Raw genomic sequence first — 20,839 nt, forward strand, 5'->3', positions numbered from 1 at the left:
TGAATACAGATAGGAAAGAGAAGAAACCCAAAAACTAGGCCCTAGGCAACTCCTGTAATAAGAGTTAATATTGGGGGTAAAAAAAGATAAATTGCAAAAAGCTCTTTTTAAAGGCATCATATAGCTGTGGAAGCAACAAGAATTAGGCGAACTAAAATATCAGACGGTAAGAGTCATCCCTAGGTGGGCTGACTATTGCTGGCTGTTTTCTTGACATTGCTGGCAACACAGATTTCTTAAACAGCATACAAAAATACTATTCATAAGACAAAATATTGATAAAATGGATTATATAGAATTTCTGTTCATGAGAAGACACATTAAGAGATTGAAAAGGCAAACCGACTGGGCATGGTGGCTCCCACCTGAAATCCCAGCACTTTGGGAGGCCGAGGTGGGCAGATCACAAAGTCAGGAAATGGAGACCATCCTGGCCAACATGATGAAACTCTGTCTCTCCTAAAAATACAAAAATTAGCCAGGCGTGGGTGGCACTTGCCTGTAATCCCAGCTACTCAGGAGGCTGAGGCAGGAGAATCGCTTGAACCCAGGAGGTGGAGGTTGCAGTAAGCCAAGATCGTGCCACTGCACTCCAGCCTGGGTAACAGAGCAAGATCCCATCTCAAAAAAAAAAAAAAAAGAAAAAAGAAAAGAAAAGACCAACCATATACTGGCAGAAAATATTTGTAATTTGTATATCTGAGAAAACTCTTATTTAAAATAAATAATTCTTGAAAATAAAAAAGAACAATGTATAAAACAGGCAAATGACTTGAATAGTAGGTTCACAAAAGAGGATTTATGAATGGCCAGTAAGCATATGAAAAGGGGCACAGCATCCTTTGTTATCAGAAAAATGTGAATTAAAGAGACAACACTACACATCCACCAGAATGCCAAATGTGCTAAAGACTGACAATATCAAGTCACCTAGAACTCCCGTACCTTGCTGGTGGGTGTCAAAATTGTTACAATCACTGAAAAAATTTTTTTACAATATTCATTAAAACTAAACATCTACCTACTCCATAACCCAGTATTTCTACTCGTGTGTGTGTGTATGTATATGTATCTGTGTGTGTGTGTGTGTGTGTGTGTGTGTGTGTGTGTGTGTGTGTGTATATGTATATATATATATATATGATAAATGAGCATATTTTTCCACCAAAAGATATAATTTATATGAATTTTTTGTATAATACAGAAATTGTATTTCTGTATTTCTCAACTGTAGAGTGGTTAGTGTATTTATATTACAAAATACTACACAGTGTTAAAAAAGAATGAACTGCATACTGTATGATTCCATTTACATGAAGTTTAATAACACGCAAAACCAGCATATTGTGGTAGAAGTCTGAATATTGGTTATTTACAGTGAGGGCACAGGATTTTTCAGAGTGTTGGAAAAATGATCTAACTTGATCTTGGGAGGTAGTTATATAAGTACATATGTATGCATGTAAAAATTCATCAAGATGTACACTTGAGATTTGTGCATACTACAAGGATGCCATACCTCAGTAACTAAGCATTACATTAGCAGGCCTGATAGTTCCTTGATGATTAAGACTAGACATATCTCATTTACTTCTGTAAGACCAGTGCATAAACTAAAAGCACTTCATAAATAATGTGGGATAAAAATTTAGGAAGGAAATGAGGTAGGTGGCTGGTTCAGTAGTCTCGTTTCTCTTAGGCACCTGTTCACTGCCTAGTTGCCATAGTCAGACTTTTAATTTGTTGGCTGCAAGATCAGTGGTAGTGGTCCTTGCTGCTCATTAAAGTATACCTGGCTTTGGCCCTTTGCTGTTACCGTCCTGACAGTATATAAGTCTGAGTGTATGGAGAAAGGGAAGACTTTTTACATTTAGTGGCATAAATCAAGAAAAATAGCTCTCTCCACTCTGTGGCCTCAGTGAATCTGACACTTTATTTCCTCAGTGTATTCCCTTATTTCATTTCCTCTTCCTCGTTATTTAGCATTCAACAATTATCTGTTGATTATGCATTTTGCCTGGCATTTTCTATCTACGTGGGTATGTAAAACAAGGATCCTTATCCTCAGAAGGTTATGTAGTAAAGGGAGAAGACAGCAATAAGCAGTGAACTGGCACCTTCACCTGTCCATGTTTGGGAACCAAGCAGAACAAATACTTAAAGAGACAAAACCTTGGTCTGTATTCGCACCCCTTTCTTCTGTTGTATGTAATTATAGTTCACTTGCCTTAGTGTGGAGTGGTGAGAAGGGACGGGTGTGGTTTTGGATTAACTTCTGCATGGCATCTAGCACAATGCCATGTGTCTGGGAGAGCTTAGTAAATATTTGTAGCCTTTGGGAGCATCTGCCTGTGCCTGCTTGCTGATTTCCATAATTCTTTTCTGCTACGTGCCTTCCTTATTTCTTTTAACCCATCCTCACTTTGCTGGGAAAAGCTTGATTTAAGATCTTAAGAGATGTTTTCCATAATTTTATTGTTTTATGCCCTAGAATAGGTAGACTGAAGGTATAGAAATCATCCTTCTGGAATGTTCCAACCAGAAACCCAGAATACCGAATTTGGCTGTTACATTGTTGTGATGGGTGTTCTTTTCATATGGTGTTTTAAGTCTCATATTGTAATAGATCTGAAAGGGTCATTGTGCGTACGAAACCACTGAGAAATAATGCTGCTCGAAGTTCTGGAAAGAATGTTAAACATATGGTGTTTTTAAATTATAAATACTCTGTAGAAAGAGATTTCATGGAGATTTGGAGCATAGAAGTGTTGATGTTTAGGGTAAAAAGGAATTTATGTTTTCAGTTGGGATTTACATTCAAAGGATGATCAGTGAAACAGCCTTTTCCAGCTACAAAGGGGAAAGATGGTACAATTTAGTAGAGAATAATTACACCTTGATTTAGAATAGTATGTGAAAACATTTTTCCAACACTATTGGAAAAATGTTTTCACATACTATTTTATCTTCCCACTAATCCAGTGAGATATGTATTTTTAACTCCTATTTTAATAGATTTGAAAACTAGGAGGTGTTAATTGACTTGCCTAAAGTCAATAGCTGGTAGATATTAGAACTAATTTTAAGACCCAGACTCAGAGCTTTCTGAAAATTTTATGCAGTAACATGTAGGTCGTTTTGCAAAGAAGGTAAGTCCAAGGACCAATTTTAATTATGTTAAATACAGATCTGAAATTGAATCTGAAAAACTGTGCTCCTGTGATAGAGTTGTGTCCAGAGGTTAGAACCCACCACTTTGAATTCTGGCTTTGCAAAATGTCTGTGACCTTTTGACCACTCTGACCTGATGGGAGGCCTTGGTACTCAAAGGTGAACTTTTGAATGAAGTAGTACCTATTGTAGCATTTCTTATAGAATTATTTTCTTGGATTCTGTGGTTCCAGCAATTTTCTTTCTTTTTCATTTTTGTCCCCAGGAGCCTCCGGAAGATGATGCAAACATCATTGAGAAGATCCTGGCATCTAAGACTGTCCAGGAGGTTGGTGACTCATGTTTCTAGCTTTTAAATCATTAGCACAGATTACAGCTTCTGTGAAGAGATTTTTGGCTAGAGGACCTAGAATGACCATTATTGGCTGGAGTCAGAGCTAGGCAAGAATATTTTCTGGCTAGCCAACACTGATTTTTACCCCTAATAGAGCATTTTAGGACTTAAAACTCGTAAAATGTCTAGAATGGCTCAAGCTGATGATTTCCTCCATTGTGATCTTAGCAAAGCCATATATCCCTTAGGTGCTATAGCCCACCAAAATTTAGCAGAGGGACAGGAAGAAGAGATGGAAAAATTGTCATAATGGAGGCCAGATATGATGGCTCATGCCTGTAATCTCAACACTTTGGGAGGCCAACGTGGGAGGATCGCTTGAGCCCAAGAGTTCAAGACCAGCTTGGGCAACATAGTGAGACCCTGTCTCTATTAAAAAAAAAAAAAAAAAAAAAAATACACACACACATCCCCACCCATATGAGTCCTAATGGAAACATTGTGGGGGTTCTTTTCTTCAGACATCTCAGGGCCATTGTAGAAATCTCCTAGAGGAAATTCCTGGAGTGGTAGAATATGTTGGTGCTGGTGAGAGCATGGCTTCATCTTTAAGTATTTGTGAAAGTAAACTTCCTTACTTGGAGAGTGAACACCATTGGTGTTTCAGAAGCGAGGCACTAGGGGGACGCCAGAGATGAATGTAGTCACTTCTGCACCAGGCTCTGGTGCTGACGTTTCTCAGAGACCTGGATTTATCAGCTGAGCGCCGTCCCAGCCTAGACTTTGGAAGGACAGCACGAAGATAAATTTTTTACCTTGCAGCTGTGTATTCCACCTTTGGAAAACCTTACCAGTAGGTGTCAGGAAAAGGCCTGGGAAAATGAAAATATGCTCAAGAAATCTTTATGGAAATCAGGCAGAGACGCTGATTACCTGTTTTCTTTTGGCTCATAAGGGTAATCTGCCTAGGATCTAGGCTGACAACTCCTTGCTATTTGTTACAGGTTCACCCAGGAGAACCTCCATTCGACTTGGAGCTATTCTACGTTAAGTATAGAAATTTGTACGTCTATTTAAAGTATTCTCTGTATTTGCGTTTTATATGAATAAAACTCTCTTTCCCTTGGGACTTTGTTATCTTCTGCATCTTCAGAGTCTTGCCTCTAAGGCATGACCCACAGGTCTTGGCTGGTTCATGTTTGTCTTAGGCAGTAACACTCAACTGTAACTGCACACAGAATTACCTGGAGAGCTTTTCTAAACCACTGAAGCGCTTGTTCCACCCAAGGCCATCGGCTCAAACTCTGTGGAGCCCAAGGATTGTTATTTTTTTAAAAACTCCTTGAGCAGTTTTCACGTGCACCCAGGGTAGAGAACCACTCTCCTGTAGCATGTGCTCTGTTCCCCCCTTGTGTATTTTCATTTCTGCTACAGGCCCACTTTCACTAATGTGTATTTATGATAACCTACCCGCACCTGCCCTCCCTCTATCCTCAGCCAGTTTCTCTAGAAGCTACAGAGAGATCAGTTGCTTGCAAGTACTCCTTTCTGTTTTGTTCTCTGTTGTTGCCCTTAAGAGAAAGGCATTTCGAAGCCAAATCTCCAGCAGTTTCACAATACACCATGTCACTATTTCTGTGTTAGATGGTCACCATGTTTACTGCACACCTTAAAGCTCTATTGTTTGCTAGTTACGTGCTTGCCTGACAATTTGTGTGTCTTTGGATAGTTCCTACCTACATTGTAAATGGGCCACAATGGAAGAGCTCGAAAAGGATCCTCGCATCGCACAGAAGATCAAGCGATTTAGGAATAAACAAGCCCAGATGAAGCACATTTTTACGGAGGTGAAGCGATATTTACTGACTCATTTACAGCTTTTCTTGCAGCAGTAAATATTGTGTTTACATTTCTATGTCCATGTTAAAGTCCTGTGTAGATTTGTTGCTCAAGTCAAATTGATAAATGTGTGCTGATTTGCAACAAAACTAGTCTAGATTTAAATCAAAGAAAAGTATCCCCCAAAGTTAAGGATCAAACCTTATAAACTGACAACTCATAACAGCATGCATCTTGGTCTGAATACTAATAAATAGCTAGAGTGAGAGGAATAGGCACACAATTCTTTCATCCCTGCTCCCTCAACCCCCCCAACCCAAAAAGGACATTTCAGAAGGTCCTAAAGTTTAAATATAAAAAACAAAATAAAAGTGCGAGAAAGTAAACAAATACATAATTCTATTTATGTAAACTTGGGAATTTCTAAATATTATACCTACAGCAAGAGGAAGGACTGATGGATTTTAGTATTATTAAACAAATCTATAAGTGCTGTATATCAGAAAATGCCAGCCAGTCATGGTGGCTCATCCCTGTAATCCTAGCACTTTGGGAGGCTGAGGCAAGTGGGTCACGAGGTTAGGATTTTGAGACCAGCCTGACCAACATGGTGAAACCTTGTCTCTACTAAAAATACAAAAATTAGCTGAGCATGGTGGCACACACCTGTAATCCCAACTATTCAGGAGGCTGAGGCAGGAGAATCAAGTGAACCTGGGAGGCAGAGGTTGCAGTAAGCTGAGATCATGCCACTGCATTCCAGACTGGGTGAGAGAGCAAGACTCCGTCTCAGAAAAAAAAAAAAAGAAAGAAAGAAAGAAAATGCCATAAACCTTAACCTTAATGTGTTATTGTTGGAATAAAGTCTAAACCCTGTAATATACCCTACACATCCCTGTATGTCTGTTTTCTGATACATTCCCAAGGCAGTGGTTTTTCCTTGGCTGGGAATAAGGAAACTGTGCTGGAGTAGATAGAAATAATGTAACAAGAGTTCATATTCTTGTGGGAAGGAAAGGCTCTTGAGAAGATTGGAACACTTGAAATTAAGGAGGAATAATACTCGGGAGTAGTTCCTGTAACACTGCCTTTGGTCTTGACTTATTCAACATATTTATTAATAACTTGGGGAAATATTTTTGTGATATAAATAGTAACATAGTTTTGAGTCGAGCTTCTTATCCATTGTTTCCAGGTGCTTTATGTGGTAGCTAGAGCACACATGGAGGAAACTCAGACTCCAAGAGACCACAGCTTTTCACACACACAGAGGTAGACTCCTCTGTAAATCCTAACTCCTGAACACCCAGGAGACATTCTAACCAGACCCAGTACTGGGAGAATAAATGACAGGATCATTCTGGGTTTGCCTGGACAGGCTAGGATGAATAAATGTGCGAAGAAATGTAATATCCTACATTGTTCTTGGAATCTTTCTAGTTTTGAAGTAAGGAAAATGACTGGGTAGCAGTTCTAAGGAGAAAAGATATTGCCAGTTTAACTACACATTTACTGTGTGTCAAGGGTAGGATGTAGCTGCTTAAAAAGTAAACTAATCCTAGACTGCGCCAGTAGAACAGTCTGCTGTATCATGCTCTTTTCATTCCTAAATGTTATGTTCATTTGGGTACCAGGATTCAGTGAGGGACTTTGCAGCACCTGAGGATAGCAACAGGAGGACTGTCATGGTGAGAATGGGGCGGAGGTGGAGAGCGGACTGCACAGTGGTGAGAGCCTGGGCTCTACAGTCAAAACTGCCTCACCCAGCCCAGCCCCACACCCATCTGGGTGGCCTCAGGCCATGGCATAAGCTCCTTCAAACTCAGTGGCATGTGGATAAAGTAGGACTCCTGATAGAATCAACCTCACAGAATACCTGCAAGGATTAGATGATAGTACTCTTGCCATTTTCAGCTTTACTGGAGTATAATTGACAAAAATGTTATTTAAGGTGTACAGCTTGATGTTTTGATGTATGTATGCATTGTGAAATAATCACTGTAGTCAAGCTAGTGAGCATATCTGTCACCTCACGTAAGGTTTTTCTTTCTTTCTTTCCCTCCTACCCCCACCTTAGGGTGAGAACACTTAAGATTTATCCTCTTAGCAAATTTTAAATATATAATACAGTGTTTTTAACTGTCATCACCATGCTATACATTAGGTTTCCGGAACTTACTCATCCTACGTAACTGAAATTTTTTACCCTTTCACCAACGTCTTCTCCATTTACCCCTCCCCTTGATCCCTGGCAACCACCATTTTACTCTGCTTCTGTGAGTTTGATTATTTCATATTCCACATATAAATAAGATAATACAATATTTGTCTTTGTGTGTCGGGCTTATTTTACTTGGTATAACATCCTCCAGGTTCATCCATGTTGTTGCAAACAATGGGATTTCCTTCTTTTTTAAAGCTGAATGATATTCTGTTGTGTAGATATATATACCGCACTATCTTTATCTTTTCATCCTTTGATGGACACTTAGGTCGTTCCTGTATCCTGACTGTTGTGAATAATAAATGACACAATGTTTATAGCAGTGTTTAGCTTATAGTCACTATTCCATAAATATTAGCTTTTTTCATATCATTAAGATGGAAACAGGTTATATGAAGAACTGTTGAACAAACTGGGATTTTTTTTTAACCCAGATAGGAGATTGCTGAAGAGCCTATACAGAGCGGAAAGAATCAAATTTCATATTGCTGCTGTAGAGGAAGCAGTTCATGCCAGTGAGCAACAGTTATAAGGAAGGAAGTTAAGTTATAATTTACTGATGATAAAGATCATGATACTGCTACTAAAGAGTTAGAGATAAAGCTGTTTCGACAGTGAATCAGGTCTTAGAGGATAGTAAATTTCTTAATTGGGAATAATGGAATCTGAGAGGTTCACCAGGGATGTTGTAAAAAATATCCTTCATTGATGAGACAGTGAAACTAGAAAGCCCCAAGAGTGCCTTGCAGCCTGAGTGGCCGTCAGAGCTCTCCAGCACTCCTGGAGAAGGGCTTCGCCTTCTGGGTAAGAAAGACCTGGGTGAACTGTCCGGTTAACATAGCTCTGTGATCTTGGTCACATTACTTAATATCTCCGAGTCAGTTTCCTAATCTGTAAGGTAATTATGGTACCTACTCCGTAAGGTAGTTTTGAAGCTTAAATGGAAGCACTTAGCATTGCTCTGGACATACATTGAATATTTCTGTATGTTGCTTCTTGTTGTTTTGTAGGTAAACTTTTTTTGAAGTATAGTTTGCATAAAGATAAACCAAGTGTACATTTCAATGTATTTTTACAACATAAACACAATTGTGTAACTACTACCTAGATCAGGAAATAGTTGGCACCCAAGAAGCGTCCCACATGCCCCCTTCCAGTGTTATCTATTCTTGTTACTAAGAAGAAAAAGAAACTGTAATTCCTAGTTGCCAAAGGCTGTGTTTGGAGTAAGGAACAGTGAGGAAAAGGGAACCCTTGTGCTGATTTTTGTACATTGCTATAGTGACCAATGGAATTATTAACCTGGCTAGAGTGTAGCTTCTAAGATGGTTGGATCCTTTACATTTAGTCACGGAGAAGAAGATTGGAGATGGTGAATAAATGCCTTTGACTTCTATTCTTAAGCAAACCCTTCCTTTTTGTGTTTGTTGGTAGGGCAAATATTATTGAAATATTTTTGTGATCTAAAATTATTATCCCCAAGTTACTAATAAATATGTTTCTTTTTGTGTTTGTTGATAGGGCCCAGAGTAGGAGTCACTTAGAGGTAACGCCCTAGGTGTTGGAGTTGAGGGAAGGGGACACACTTCCTAACTGTTGTCCTCTGTTTGTGGTAGCCTGATGAAGACTTGTTCAATCCAGACTATGTAGAAGTTGATCGCATCTTGGAGGTGGCCCACACCAAGGATGCAGAAACAGGAGAGGTGGGTGTTTGCTTCTCCTAAAGCATCTTCCCTTCTTTCCACATATTTCATTTGTTTTACCGTGTGGCCTTTGTCTTCACAATATTCCTGTCTAGTCATGTAGGGTGGCTTTCCAGAGGTTGGCAGGTATGACTGACTCCTTTAATCTAATAGAGCATGAAGTTTTTCCTGTTTTCCCACCAGGAGGTAACACATTACTTGGTGAAGTGGTGCTCACTACCATATGAAGAAAGCACATGGGAGCTAGAGGAAGATGTAGATCCTGCGAAAGTTAAAGAATTTGAATCTCTTCAAGTTCTTCCTGAAATTAAGCATGTGGTAAAGTAGTCTTATCTCTCTCTGACACTTCTCGGAACATGTAATTTTATGAATTTTGCAATTATGGAAGTCTACCTGGCTGTGGTTTTGGTGGTATTTTACCTTTTATACTTCACATTGAACCTGCAATTCAGTGTTTTCCTCCCCAGATTGAACTTTGCTAGCACCATGGTCACCTTTAGGTCTCAGCTCTGTTTTCATGTATATGACCTTTAAGAAACTTTGATATTGGCTCAGATTTCTTGGTGTGTGGCTGTTGTATGGGGTCAGTAAGATAAAATGTATAAGAAACGGCTGGTGTGCAAGAGAAGCTCAGTAGTATCTTTCCTGTTTCTTACCTCTTTTCAGCTACCTCTTTTGTTTTTCCCTTCACTCAACTGGAATATTATTAAGCGGAAGAACTGTCCTTTATCTGCAGATCCCTGTGGCCCCCACAGAGAGAACATAGGTTTTTGGTACACATTTTTGAATCTATTTGTTTTTCTGATTCTGGTATTACCACCCAACTACCAAGATCTCCCAGGGTACCTGAGACGTATATAGATTATCCAGCGATTAAAAGGAGGGAGAGTTGGGATCAGAGCTTTTATTTATTTACTTTTTTTTTTTTTTTTTTTTTTGAGATGGAGTCTTGCTCTGTTACTGGAGTGCAGTGGTGCAGTCTCAGCTCACTGCAACCTCCGTCTCCCACGTTCAAGCAATTCTCCTCCCTTCGGCCTCCTGAGTAGGTAGGACTACAGGTGCGTGCCACCATGCCCAGCTAATTTTTGTATTTTTTTTTTTTTTTTTTTTTTTTTTAGCAGAGACAGTATTTTATCATCTTAGTCTCGTCTTGAACTCCTGACCCCAGGTGATGGGCTTGTCTTGGTCTCCCAAAGTGCTGGAATTACAGGCATGAGCCACTGTGCCCAGCCCAGAGCTTTATTAAGGTGTAACTAACTTGAAAAGAGAATCAGTTGTTAAAGAATATGGCTATAAGGGCCGGGCGCGGTGGCTCACGCCTGTAATCCCAGCACTTTGGGAGGCCGAGGCGGGTGGATCACGAGGTCAAGAGATCGAGACCATCCTGGTCAACAGGGTGAAACCCCGTCTCTACTAAAAATACAAAAAATTAGCTGGGCATGGTGGCGCGTGCCTGTAATCCCAGCTACTCAGGAGGCTGAGGCAGGAGAATTGCCTGAACCCAGGAGGCGGAGGTTGCAGTGAGCCGAGATCGCGCCATTGCACTCCAGCCTGGGTAACAAGAGCGAAACTCCGTCTCCAAAAAAAAAAAAAAGAATATGGCTATAGGTTGGAATGATCAGTTTCCGTTTAAAAAAAAAAAAAATCACTTTTTATAAGAAAAACTCTTACACAATTCCTTATTAATATTATTTGTTGCTTTTACATCACTGGAAAGTTGACACTTAGAACATTAAACTTAGGTCCCTGTTGGAGTCCATTCAAGAGCAGTGTTTTGTTTTTGTTGTTCTGGCATATGAAAGAGGTGTCTTGAGATGCAAAACTGTGATTAGAAACTTACATAGTTCATAGTGTTTTGTTTGCATGATTGATTATTAAGTTATTCTTTCAACCCTCTCCCATATATACTGTTTTCTGCTTTTAATTCAACTTGTCAGTCATCTATTAAGTATTTGCTATAGGTTGATTCTTGTGTGAGATATGGTAAGAAAAAGGTACAGGCCCTGTCCTCAGGAGCTTACAGTCTAAGGGAAGAAGCATGGGTATACATAGATAAATACAGCACCAGGCTCATTGTGATGTGTGGGGTAATGCAAAGACTGACCAGGTAGAGAGCAGAGAGAGTTTCATTCTGAAGCTAATTGTAAGTTATTATCTAGAAGCAATCAGGATTTCTACCCATTCTATCAGCCTGACTCCCAGTTAGTTCCCCAACCTATACATTACTCAGAAGGTAATAACTATAGTTTGAAACCAGCCTGGGACAGTGAGATTTAGCACTGTCCTCATTAGTATCCATGTTATGCTCCTAAAATGTCATTCTCTATCTATTTTGCTGTTTGCTTTCCTCTCTAGGAGCGGCCTGCTTCAGACTCCTGGCAGAAACTCGAGAAGTCACGCGAGTATAAGAACAGTAACCAGCTCCGGGAGTACCAGCTGGAGGGGATGAACTGGCTTCTCTTTAACTGGTATAACAGGTGAGGAACCAAAACCAGCTAAGATGTTTGTATCTGGAAGTATGTTATTGCCTTAGCCTGGAAAAGCTAGAATAGCAGTAGCAGACTCGTGAGAGAGAGCTTTGTGGCCATCAGTTTAGGGTGGTAATCATTGCATATTAATCCCCCAAAACTTGATTTTTGTCAGGTGTTTCCCCAACCAAAAGGAATTATCTTTAGACATCATTGACTTTGTGCCTTTTTTTTTTTTTTTTTTTTTTTTTTTTTTTTTGCCAACCTTTTGATTGGGCTCAATCTAGATGAAACAAAACCCAGAAGATCCTTTAAAGCTTTCTATTTCTAAATCGTTAACAACAACAACAACAAAATATATATATATATATATATATATATATATGGGAATATACAGCTGTACAAAACCTTTTAAATATTTTAAAACTTCTTAACTCTTTGTAATAACACTTAAGAGTCAAAAAGTTTTTAGAAAATTGAAAGTTCATACAGTAAGTTACAGTAAGCTAGGGTTAATTTATGATTGAAGAAAAAATATTTTTAAATAAATTGAGTGTAGCCTTAGTGTATAGTATTTATAATGTCTACAGTGGTGTGCAGTAATGTCCTCAGCCTTCACATCACTCACCACTCACTCACTGACTCACCCAGAGCGACTTCCAGTCCTATAAGCTCCATTCATGTAAGTATCCTATATATGTATACCTTTTTGTTGTTTTTTAACTTTTATTTTTAATTCTGGGGTACATGTGCCGGATATGCAGGTTTGTTACATATGTAAATGTGTGCCATGGTGGTTTGCCACACCTATCAACCTATCACCTAGGTATACCATTTTATTTTTTTATTTTTACTTTTTTGGAGACAGATCCTCACTCTGTCACCCCACGGTAGAGTGCAATGGAACCTCTGCTTCCCAGGTTCAAACAGTTCTGCCTCAGCCTCCTTAGTGGCTAGGATTATAGGCACCCGCCATCTCGCCCAGCTAGTTTTTTATTTTTAATAGAGATGGGGTTTCACCATGTTGGCCGGGCTAGTCTCAAATTCCTGACCTCAGGTGATCTGCCCGCCTTGACCTCCCAAAGGTCTGGGATTATACAGGCGTGAGCCACTGTGCCCAGCCAGGTATACCATTTGTAATCTGTATTATCCTATATTTTTGCTGTGCCTTTTCTGTGTTTAAACATGTTTAGATACACAAAGACTTACTATTGTGTTATGGTTGCCTACAGTATTCACTATAGTGACATGCTATATAGGCTTATAGGCTAGAAGCCATAGGCTATATACCACACACCCTAGGTGTGTATAGTAGGCTATACCGTCTAGTAAGTACACTCTATGATGTTCCCACAATGACACAGTCACCTAATGATGCATTTCTCAGAGTGTGACCCCATTTTAAGTTATACCTGACTGTATTCTCTTCCAAATCAGCACAGTTCTGTTTTGGAAGTAGGCAAGGGATGAATAATAATAATAACTAACCTCAGTTTAATATGTAAAATGATGATAAAGCCTTCAATGATAATCTTATAGGTAAAGGTATATTTGTGAAGCATCTTTTCAAGTTATGACCAGCCCCTGTATGTTTCCTATATTGATAATGAATTACCTATATTTCTCACTCTCTGCAGAAAAAACTGTATATTGGCTGATGAGATGGGCCTAGGGAAAACCATCCAGTCCATCACATTCCTTTCAGAAATATTTCTGAGAGGAATCCACGGCCCATTTCTCATTATCGCCCCTCTTTCCACCATCACTAACTGGGAGCGGGAGTTCCGGACATGGACAGAGATGAATGCCATCGTATACCATGGCAGCCAGATCAGCAGGCAGATGATCCAACAGTATGAAATGGTGTACAGAGATGCCCAGGTGAGCCTCATGTGAATCAGAGACCCAGGGACTACCTAAGCTCAGGACAGCCTTTCTGTCACTTACCTTCAGAAGCTCCAGTGCCCTGCATCTTGTGTTAATGTGGAATGACTTTGTAATATGTTTGTCAAGGCCGACTCCAGCTCTCCCTAGTAGTTCATTTTAATTTATGATACAACACAGCGTTGTAGAACATGCTATCCAAACTCTGAGATATACCTTTTTTAGGACACTGGAAGTTTGACTGACTTACTGGTTTATGAAGTTACTTTTATATGCAGAAGAATTTATCTGAATTGTTATGTGTTCAGTGAAGAAAGTGAGCAAAAGAATTACTGTACAGAGAATGGATTCCCAGCCAGGGAGTTTGGAGAGGAGGTTAACAGATTTGACAGAGAAGGATAAAGAGAAAATAGGTTTCAGATCATTAAAAACACAACAGCAACATTTTCTCTTAAGTTTTTAAGTGTTGTCACTTAGCCGAATATAGTTGTGTGCTTGTCCTGGGCACTGGTTTTTATAATTAAGCAAGGTAAAAATTAAACGATTTCAATCAGGAAAGCCGGTGGTCTCCCCAGAGGTGTCACAGACAGCAGAAAGAGGCACTTGGAAGATAATTCAGAAGTGCTCAGCATGACGCAGCTCTGCTCTTGAAATGTGATGGCAACACCAAGACAGGCTAAAAAACAAAGCGGTGTCCTGCCTGGTCTTAGGTGAATCAGGATCATTACTTTGAATCTATTCTAGAACCCAAATTATATGGTGAAATTAAGTCTGAAAAATAGCAGAGAGTTTCCTTTGGGCATTCAGACTATACATGGTTTAGACTGACTCCTGGTTGGGAACTTGTGAACCAACACCCATCTGATTTCCTTATCACGGCAGCTAAGAAAATGCTCCCTTGCCGTATTGCCCATCCTTCTCATCTTTGTGAAGGCAAATGTTGCCTTGCTTCTGTTTCATTCATGGTATGAGGTCTTTTGACTAACTAGCTGGTTTGTTCTTATATTCTCTCTCTTCTCTCATGAAGAAAAGCAGTGCCTGTTGTCTTCTCACCTAGGCCCTAGCATTTATAGTGCTGCCTCCTCTAATCCAATAGGTATTAGCAGAATTATATAGCCATGATATAAAGCTTTGTCTTTGGTTGTGTCATTCTCAGGGAAACCCCCTTTCAGGGGTCTTCAAGTTCCACGTCGTCATCACAACATTTGAGATGATCCTAGCAGACTGCCCAGAGTTGAAAAAGATTCACTGGAGCTGTGTGATAATTGATGAAGCCCACAGATTGAAGAATAGGAACTGCAAACTTCTGGAGGGTCTAAAGCTTATGGCCCTGGTGAGAGTTAGCTGCTCTTTACATAAACACAGGTTCCTTCTGTTCAGCCTGGAGGAAACATACTTCAGCCATTCTGTGTCTAACTTATTTCTGCCTAGTCCTTTTACATTAGATTTTCTTTTTGCCCTCTATAACTGTGATAGTATAGGAATCAAAGTTGTTGGGTTTTTTTGTTGTTGTTGTTACAAACTGGGTCAACAATTTGGCCTTTGCCACAGATTGATTCCCCTAGACTTAGGACTCTTAAATACCATGAAATATGTGACTTGGAAATGTGAGGTGTTTTGGCTTGTTTCCAGGCCCCTGAATGAACTGGTACCAAAGATGATGACCTTTTATCATTACTGCCTTGGCACAGTGCCCAGTATCTGGTGGGTAGGCACTCAATAATATTTAGTGAATGAATGAATAGTTACGTTAATTAACATGAAAGTGCTGCTGGAATCAGTGATGTGAAAGGAAGGTTGATTCGTTTATTGACTGTACCCCTATGATGGCATATTATCTATTCATTAAAGCAATCAGAATTGCCCCAAATTGAGTACTGAATGCCCTGGCTTAATTTTCCCCACTAAAATGCACTGTTTTGGTGGCCCAAGCACTGTTCATCATGTGCGTTTAATTTGTGCAGGAACATAAAGTGCTTCTCACTGGAACACCCTTGCAGAACTCCGTGGAAGAGCTCTTCAGTTTGCTAAATTTTCTGGAGCCATCACAGTTTCCTTCAGAGACTGCTTTCTTGGAGGAATTTGGAGATCTGAAAACAGAGGAACAGGTAATTAGGGACCTGAATAATTGAGGAGACAGTGTGATAGTTATCTTCATCAAGAAAAGAGCGGGATGCTATGGGGCCAAGTTGTCTCATTACTGATAAAATGAGCATTACCTCCTTTATTCTATGTGCTCATTTATGTTGGGGAGGGTAAGCTGATTATTAGTAGTTCTTATTGCCCCAAAGAATAGATGGGTCCATACCCAAAATATCTTATGTTGGTGTATCGGGCTTCCTTGCTTCACTGATTTCACATATTGTGTGTTTAGTGATTTTGCTTATATTATAGCTCTGGCCTCAGGAGCATGGTGCTTTCTTCTGCTTCCCTCATCCTTCATCCTTTGCCCTTCAAAATCTGTAACTTGTTCCTAGGCCCATCTTCTTGAGTACAACACAGTACACAGGTAATGAGGAAAAGAAGGCAGCCACATACCTAGAGTAGTTGTTAAGTCCACTTTTGTCCAGATCAACTGCATTTCTGTGGTTTTGAAGGTCCAGTTCCAAGTCTAGCTTGTTGGACTGAAAGCTAATAAAAAACAATTGATAGTAATAAAGACTTACTTCATATGGGTAGAAATCTCTACCAGAGGTTATAGAAATAAGCCAGACAAATTTACATGCCCTAAGAGGAGCAAATAGAGTTGGGCCTTCAAAGGAGAGACAGGTCACATCTATTTTAAAGTTAGAAAATACTCCAAGGAGAGAGTACAATTTGAAAATGCATCTTGAGGGATGGGCAGGTTTTCACAGGTTTAGAGAGAAGAGGTGGTAACCACTTTGCACAGAAAAAAAACCCGGCATAATCAGAGCCATGGTATGTATTCATTAGTGGGGAAACATGGGATTGAGCTGAAAACAGAGTGGACGAATTGGGAAGTATAAGGCCAGAAGGGTTTAGGGTTGTATTGTGGGAAGATCTTGAAATGTAGTTTGAAGAATTCAGTAGGTAACAGAGAAGCCATGCAAGGCTTTATTACAGGAATGACATAATTAGCTCTGCCAATTAATCTACCAATGGTGTGTAAAAGGGCTGGGACAAAGAATGAGGGGAATGAAAAGGTTTGGGAATTTTGCCCACATGTCAGGTATATACTCTGTGGTTCCAATCTCTTTCTTCCTACTTCTGATGCAAGTCAGGCTTGCATCAGAGCAGTGAATAATCAAACTTAATTCCTACATTTGCAGTATCTATTGATTTTCAAAAGCCAACTCCAGCCTTCTCTCCATTTTTGGACCGTTAGAAATGCATCCTCTTCTCCCATTGCACTTAATTTGTGGTATGCATTTTTTCTTCTTCCTAGACAAAGATCTCCTTGAGGACAAGGCCCACATCTTCTCCCAAGTTGTGTTTGTTGTATTGACCAGCACAATGTCTGGCATATAGTAAACTCTAAATGATTCAAGGTATGAACCAAGTGAAGGGCAAAAGCTGAACCCAGCATGTGGCAGATTGACATTTGTCCCTATCTTTAACGATCAGCTAGCTGTGTCTTTTCCCTTTAGGTTCTTATACCCATATGGGGGATTAGATTTCTAAATACCCTTGGTTGATAAAATAAAGTTCTCATAAAAAGGTTAAGTTTAAGACTGGAGGTAGGTAAGAGAAAACTGTAAAAATAACATCAAGTATTTTATTTGATATTTTAAATATTTATATATAATAATTTTTAAATTTTTAGGATTTCTGTATTTTTTTAATTGGCAAAAATATATATTTATAATGTACAATATGTTTCGAAATGGCTAGATAGAGCTTATTAGCGCATGCTTTTTGTGGGAATGTTCAAAATCCACTCTCAGCAGTCTTCAAAAATACTGTATGTTGTTATTAACTGTAGTCGCCATATTGTACAGTAGATCTCTTGAACTTGTTCAACTTATCTAACTAAAATTTTGTATCCTTTGCACAATACCTCCCAACTCCCTACCCCACCCCACCCCCCCCTAGTCCCTGGTAACCATCATTCTAATCTCTGCTTCTCTGAGATGTCTGTATTTTAAAACACAGTAAATAAAAGTTCTGGAAAGCATCTGTTTCCAAAATAAAGTGTATTCATCAGTGTCTAAAATCTGCTTTTGTAAACTCTTCTAAATCACTCTGTAAATCACTTTATATTTCTTCAGGAAGCACTGCTGCAGCACGCAACTTACGTATGCAGAGTCTACCCCTTTTAAAATTTTTGAACAGCCCTTTTTGACTTGAAACTTGATTTCTTTTGCACTTTCATCTTCCCTTATTTTGTTTTTCCATCAGGGTAAATCTTACCAGCATCACGTTTTAGCTCCAGGTTAACTCAGGTACTTTGACTTTGAACCCCTTAGTCTGTCATTGTCTCACTGGGAGGAGGAACAAGTCACCTTGCTGGTGCAGCCAGTTGCATAAAGATCTGCTGTCCAGGCCTGTGCTCTTAGGGGAAGAATAGACAATATAGCAAAGAACACACTCAGACTTAAAGTCCCCCTGATGTGACAGATTCCATGATAGAATAGATGTCACCTATAATAACAATTCTTAACATACTGCTACACCCAAACATGTATGCTGCTTTTTTTTTACTTAAAGGTATAGGAGGAATTCTTTTCCAGATCATCTCTACTTCTTACTCTGTTCTCTCAGCATCTAAGTTCCTCTTGTACCACTCATACCTTCTAACATAATTTAAAATATTCTTCAGGTAATTACTGTGCATGTGGTGTGTGTATCAGAGAAAGAATGACAGAGAGACGTGTTTTCTCCAGCCTAAAGACTAAGTACTATCTTTTATATCTTTCTCCCTTTTTTATCTCCTGAGAGTGCCATTAGATTCTCAGTAATTGCTTATGAATTAAAATCATATCCCTTATTTCCTTTCAGTACTATTATAAACTCCCCATTTTCAGGGATCTATCATGATCTTTCTTTTAGTCTGCTACCACGTACTATGCCTAAATGTTCAAGAAATTATAGTGAAGGTTGGAATACCCCCATAATCATTAAATCAGGATTGAGGCAGGTAAATGGTCTCATTTCTCTGGACAGGTAAAGAAACTGCAGTCTATTCTAAAACCAATGATGCTTCGGCGGCTGAAAGATGACGTGGAAAAGAACCTTGCTCCCAAACAAGAGACGATCATTGAGGTGGAACTGACCAATATCCAGAAAAAGTACTACCGTGCCATCCTGGAGAAGAACTTTTCCTTCCTGACCAAGGGGGCAAATCAGCACAACATGCCCAATCTCATCAATACCATGATGGAGCTGAGGAAGTGCTGTAACCATCCCTACCTGATCAATGGTGAGTCAGGGGCACTAGGAAGTAACTCAGGACTGCCATGGCCTCTGCCAGAAGCTAATGATAATGAAATAACTCATGTATTGAATTTTCATTATATGCTAGGATTTATGCATTCTCACCTTAATACAGAGTATAAAACTGAGATTCAGAGAGCTTGACGGATTTGCCTAAGCAGTATAGCTACTAAGGACCAAGAGCCAAGGACTGAACTGAACTTCTGTCAACATGCTGCCTCGCAGCATGTACTCTGCCTGGCAGAAGATGAGTATCACTCCCTGGTTTGCTGCCTTTATTTGCTCAAAGTTTGGCCCACACTTTCTACTTAGGGACGGGGAAATATGTTACTTAGTTGAATGAGTGAAAATGCTGCAATAAGATTAAAACTCCCTGCAGACAAATTAACAATTAACCAAACTGCTAGAAAAAATATTGGGAGGATTTTTTTTACAATGAAACTTTTTGAGAAATTTTAAAATCAAAGTGTGGCCTGGATTCTCTTAATTGTCCTTGTGATGTCAAGAGGTATGAAGGTCCTTCTTGTCTGGGAATGTTTCTTTACTTGGGTGAGTCAGCTTAGGACTTGGTTTCTCAGATCCTCTCTCTACTTTGTGAGACTTCCCAGGAGAGTGGAGCACCTACGTTCTCTTCTGCTGCCACTACAGAGCCTTCTGCTGAAGGCACAGACCAAAGAGCACACTCAGCATTTCCTCATTGGACTGCTGGTCTAGGACCTAAGAATTCACTTCATTTTTCCCAGGACCTGTAAAGCAGAGTACAACCTTTATCCTTATATTCTGTTCAAGGAATAGTTTTGTTCCATTCCTTTTCAGGAGCAGAGGAGAAAATTCTAGAAGATTTCCGAAAAACCCACAGCCCTGATGCCCCCGACTTTCAGCTGCAGGCCATGATTCAGGCAGCAGGGAAGCTTGTGCTGATTGATAAACTACTCCCCAAGCTGATTGCAGGGGGCCACAAGGTACTCATCTTCTCCCAGATGGTGCGCTGCCTCGACATCCTGGAAGATTACCTCATCCAGAGAAGGTGAGTCTCGTGTCAAAGCCCTGTATTCAACACTGGGATAGTTCCTTTTCTTTGATATCTGTTTGATCCATTCAGAAATGTTGTTTAAACACAAGAAAACATTCAAAAATGGAGAAAAGGTAGCTCCTTTTAAAGTTTGGCTGAAATTCAGAGTTTTATAAATTTTATGACCAAATAGACTCAAATTTATCTGTTGAGAGTAAATTTCATGGCCTATGATCTGTAGAGTCCTTGCTTTGCTTAAAAAAAATTTACATATTTATCTCTATTCACTTTGGATGGAAGAAACAATTCAAATAGCATTAGGAAGGGCTAAAATAATGTATTTACATTTTTGTTGCTTAATAATGGTGAAAGAAATATATCCTAGAAATCATCACTATATCAAATTAAGAGCATAAGCTGGCAACTCACAGAGAAAAGAATTTGGGGATATTTTATGTCCTTTCTCAGCAAGCCCTCTAAGGTTATGTGATGCACTGGCTGTGGCATCCCAATTTATTTTCTTATTCATACTCTTATAATTCCTTGAATCTAAGTTTTTTTCTGTTATTTGGATTCTGTGTGGGAACTACATTTGTTACCTCATATGCAGTAACTTAGATTTTCAGTCTTTGTGACACATCAGTGACCTGAAGATGATAAATGAGTTTTAAAAAATTCATTCTTAATGATAAATGACTTTCCAAGATCATAGAAGCTGGTAGCCTAGGCATTGCTAAGCCTAAAGAAAATCTTGTTTTCATAGCAAATCTCAGGTGTCTTAACAGATGTTCTTACTTAACGTTCTGTTGT

The 20,839-nt window shown here is 39.4% G+C and overlaps 1 protein-coding gene across 3 annotated transcripts in view; it reads left to right on the forward strand.

Annotated features, from left to right (window-relative positions):
• CHD6 (chromodomain helicase DNA binding protein 6) overlaps positions 1 to 20,839 on the forward strand; it is a 193,934-nt gene that overhangs the window by 94,079 nt on the left and 79,016 nt on the right. For all 3 annotated transcript variants that reach the window (XM_032294922.1, XM_032294924.1, XM_032294923.1), the window contains 11 exons: positions 3,437 to 3,499; positions 4,510 to 4,568; positions 5,235 to 5,352; positions 9,185 to 9,271; positions 9,455 to 9,589; positions 11,627 to 11,748; positions 13,377 to 13,620; positions 14,780 to 14,956; positions 15,588 to 15,731; positions 18,748 to 19,003; positions 19,834 to 20,044. In XM_032294922.1, coding sequence (XP_032150813.1) covers positions 3,437 to 3,499; positions 4,510 to 4,568; positions 5,235 to 5,352; positions 9,185 to 9,271; positions 9,455 to 9,589; positions 11,627 to 11,748; positions 13,377 to 13,620; positions 14,780 to 14,956; positions 15,588 to 15,731; positions 18,748 to 19,003; positions 19,834 to 20,044 — 1,616 coding nt within the window. The remainder of the gene's footprint in view (positions 1 to 3,436; positions 3,500 to 4,509; positions 4,569 to 5,234; positions 5,353 to 9,184; positions 9,272 to 9,454; positions 9,590 to 11,626; positions 11,749 to 13,376; positions 13,621 to 14,779; positions 14,957 to 15,587; positions 15,732 to 18,747; positions 19,004 to 19,833; positions 20,045 to 20,839) is intronic.

The sequence above is a fragment of the Sapajus apella genome, unplaced genomic scaffold (assembly GCF_009761245.1).
Source record: "Sapajus apella isolate SASKATOON/1434 unplaced genomic scaffold, GSC_monkey_1.0 scaffold33, whole genome shotgun sequence".
Classification (NCBI taxonomy): Eukaryota; Metazoa; Chordata; class Mammalia; order Primates; family Cebidae; genus Sapajus; species Sapajus apella.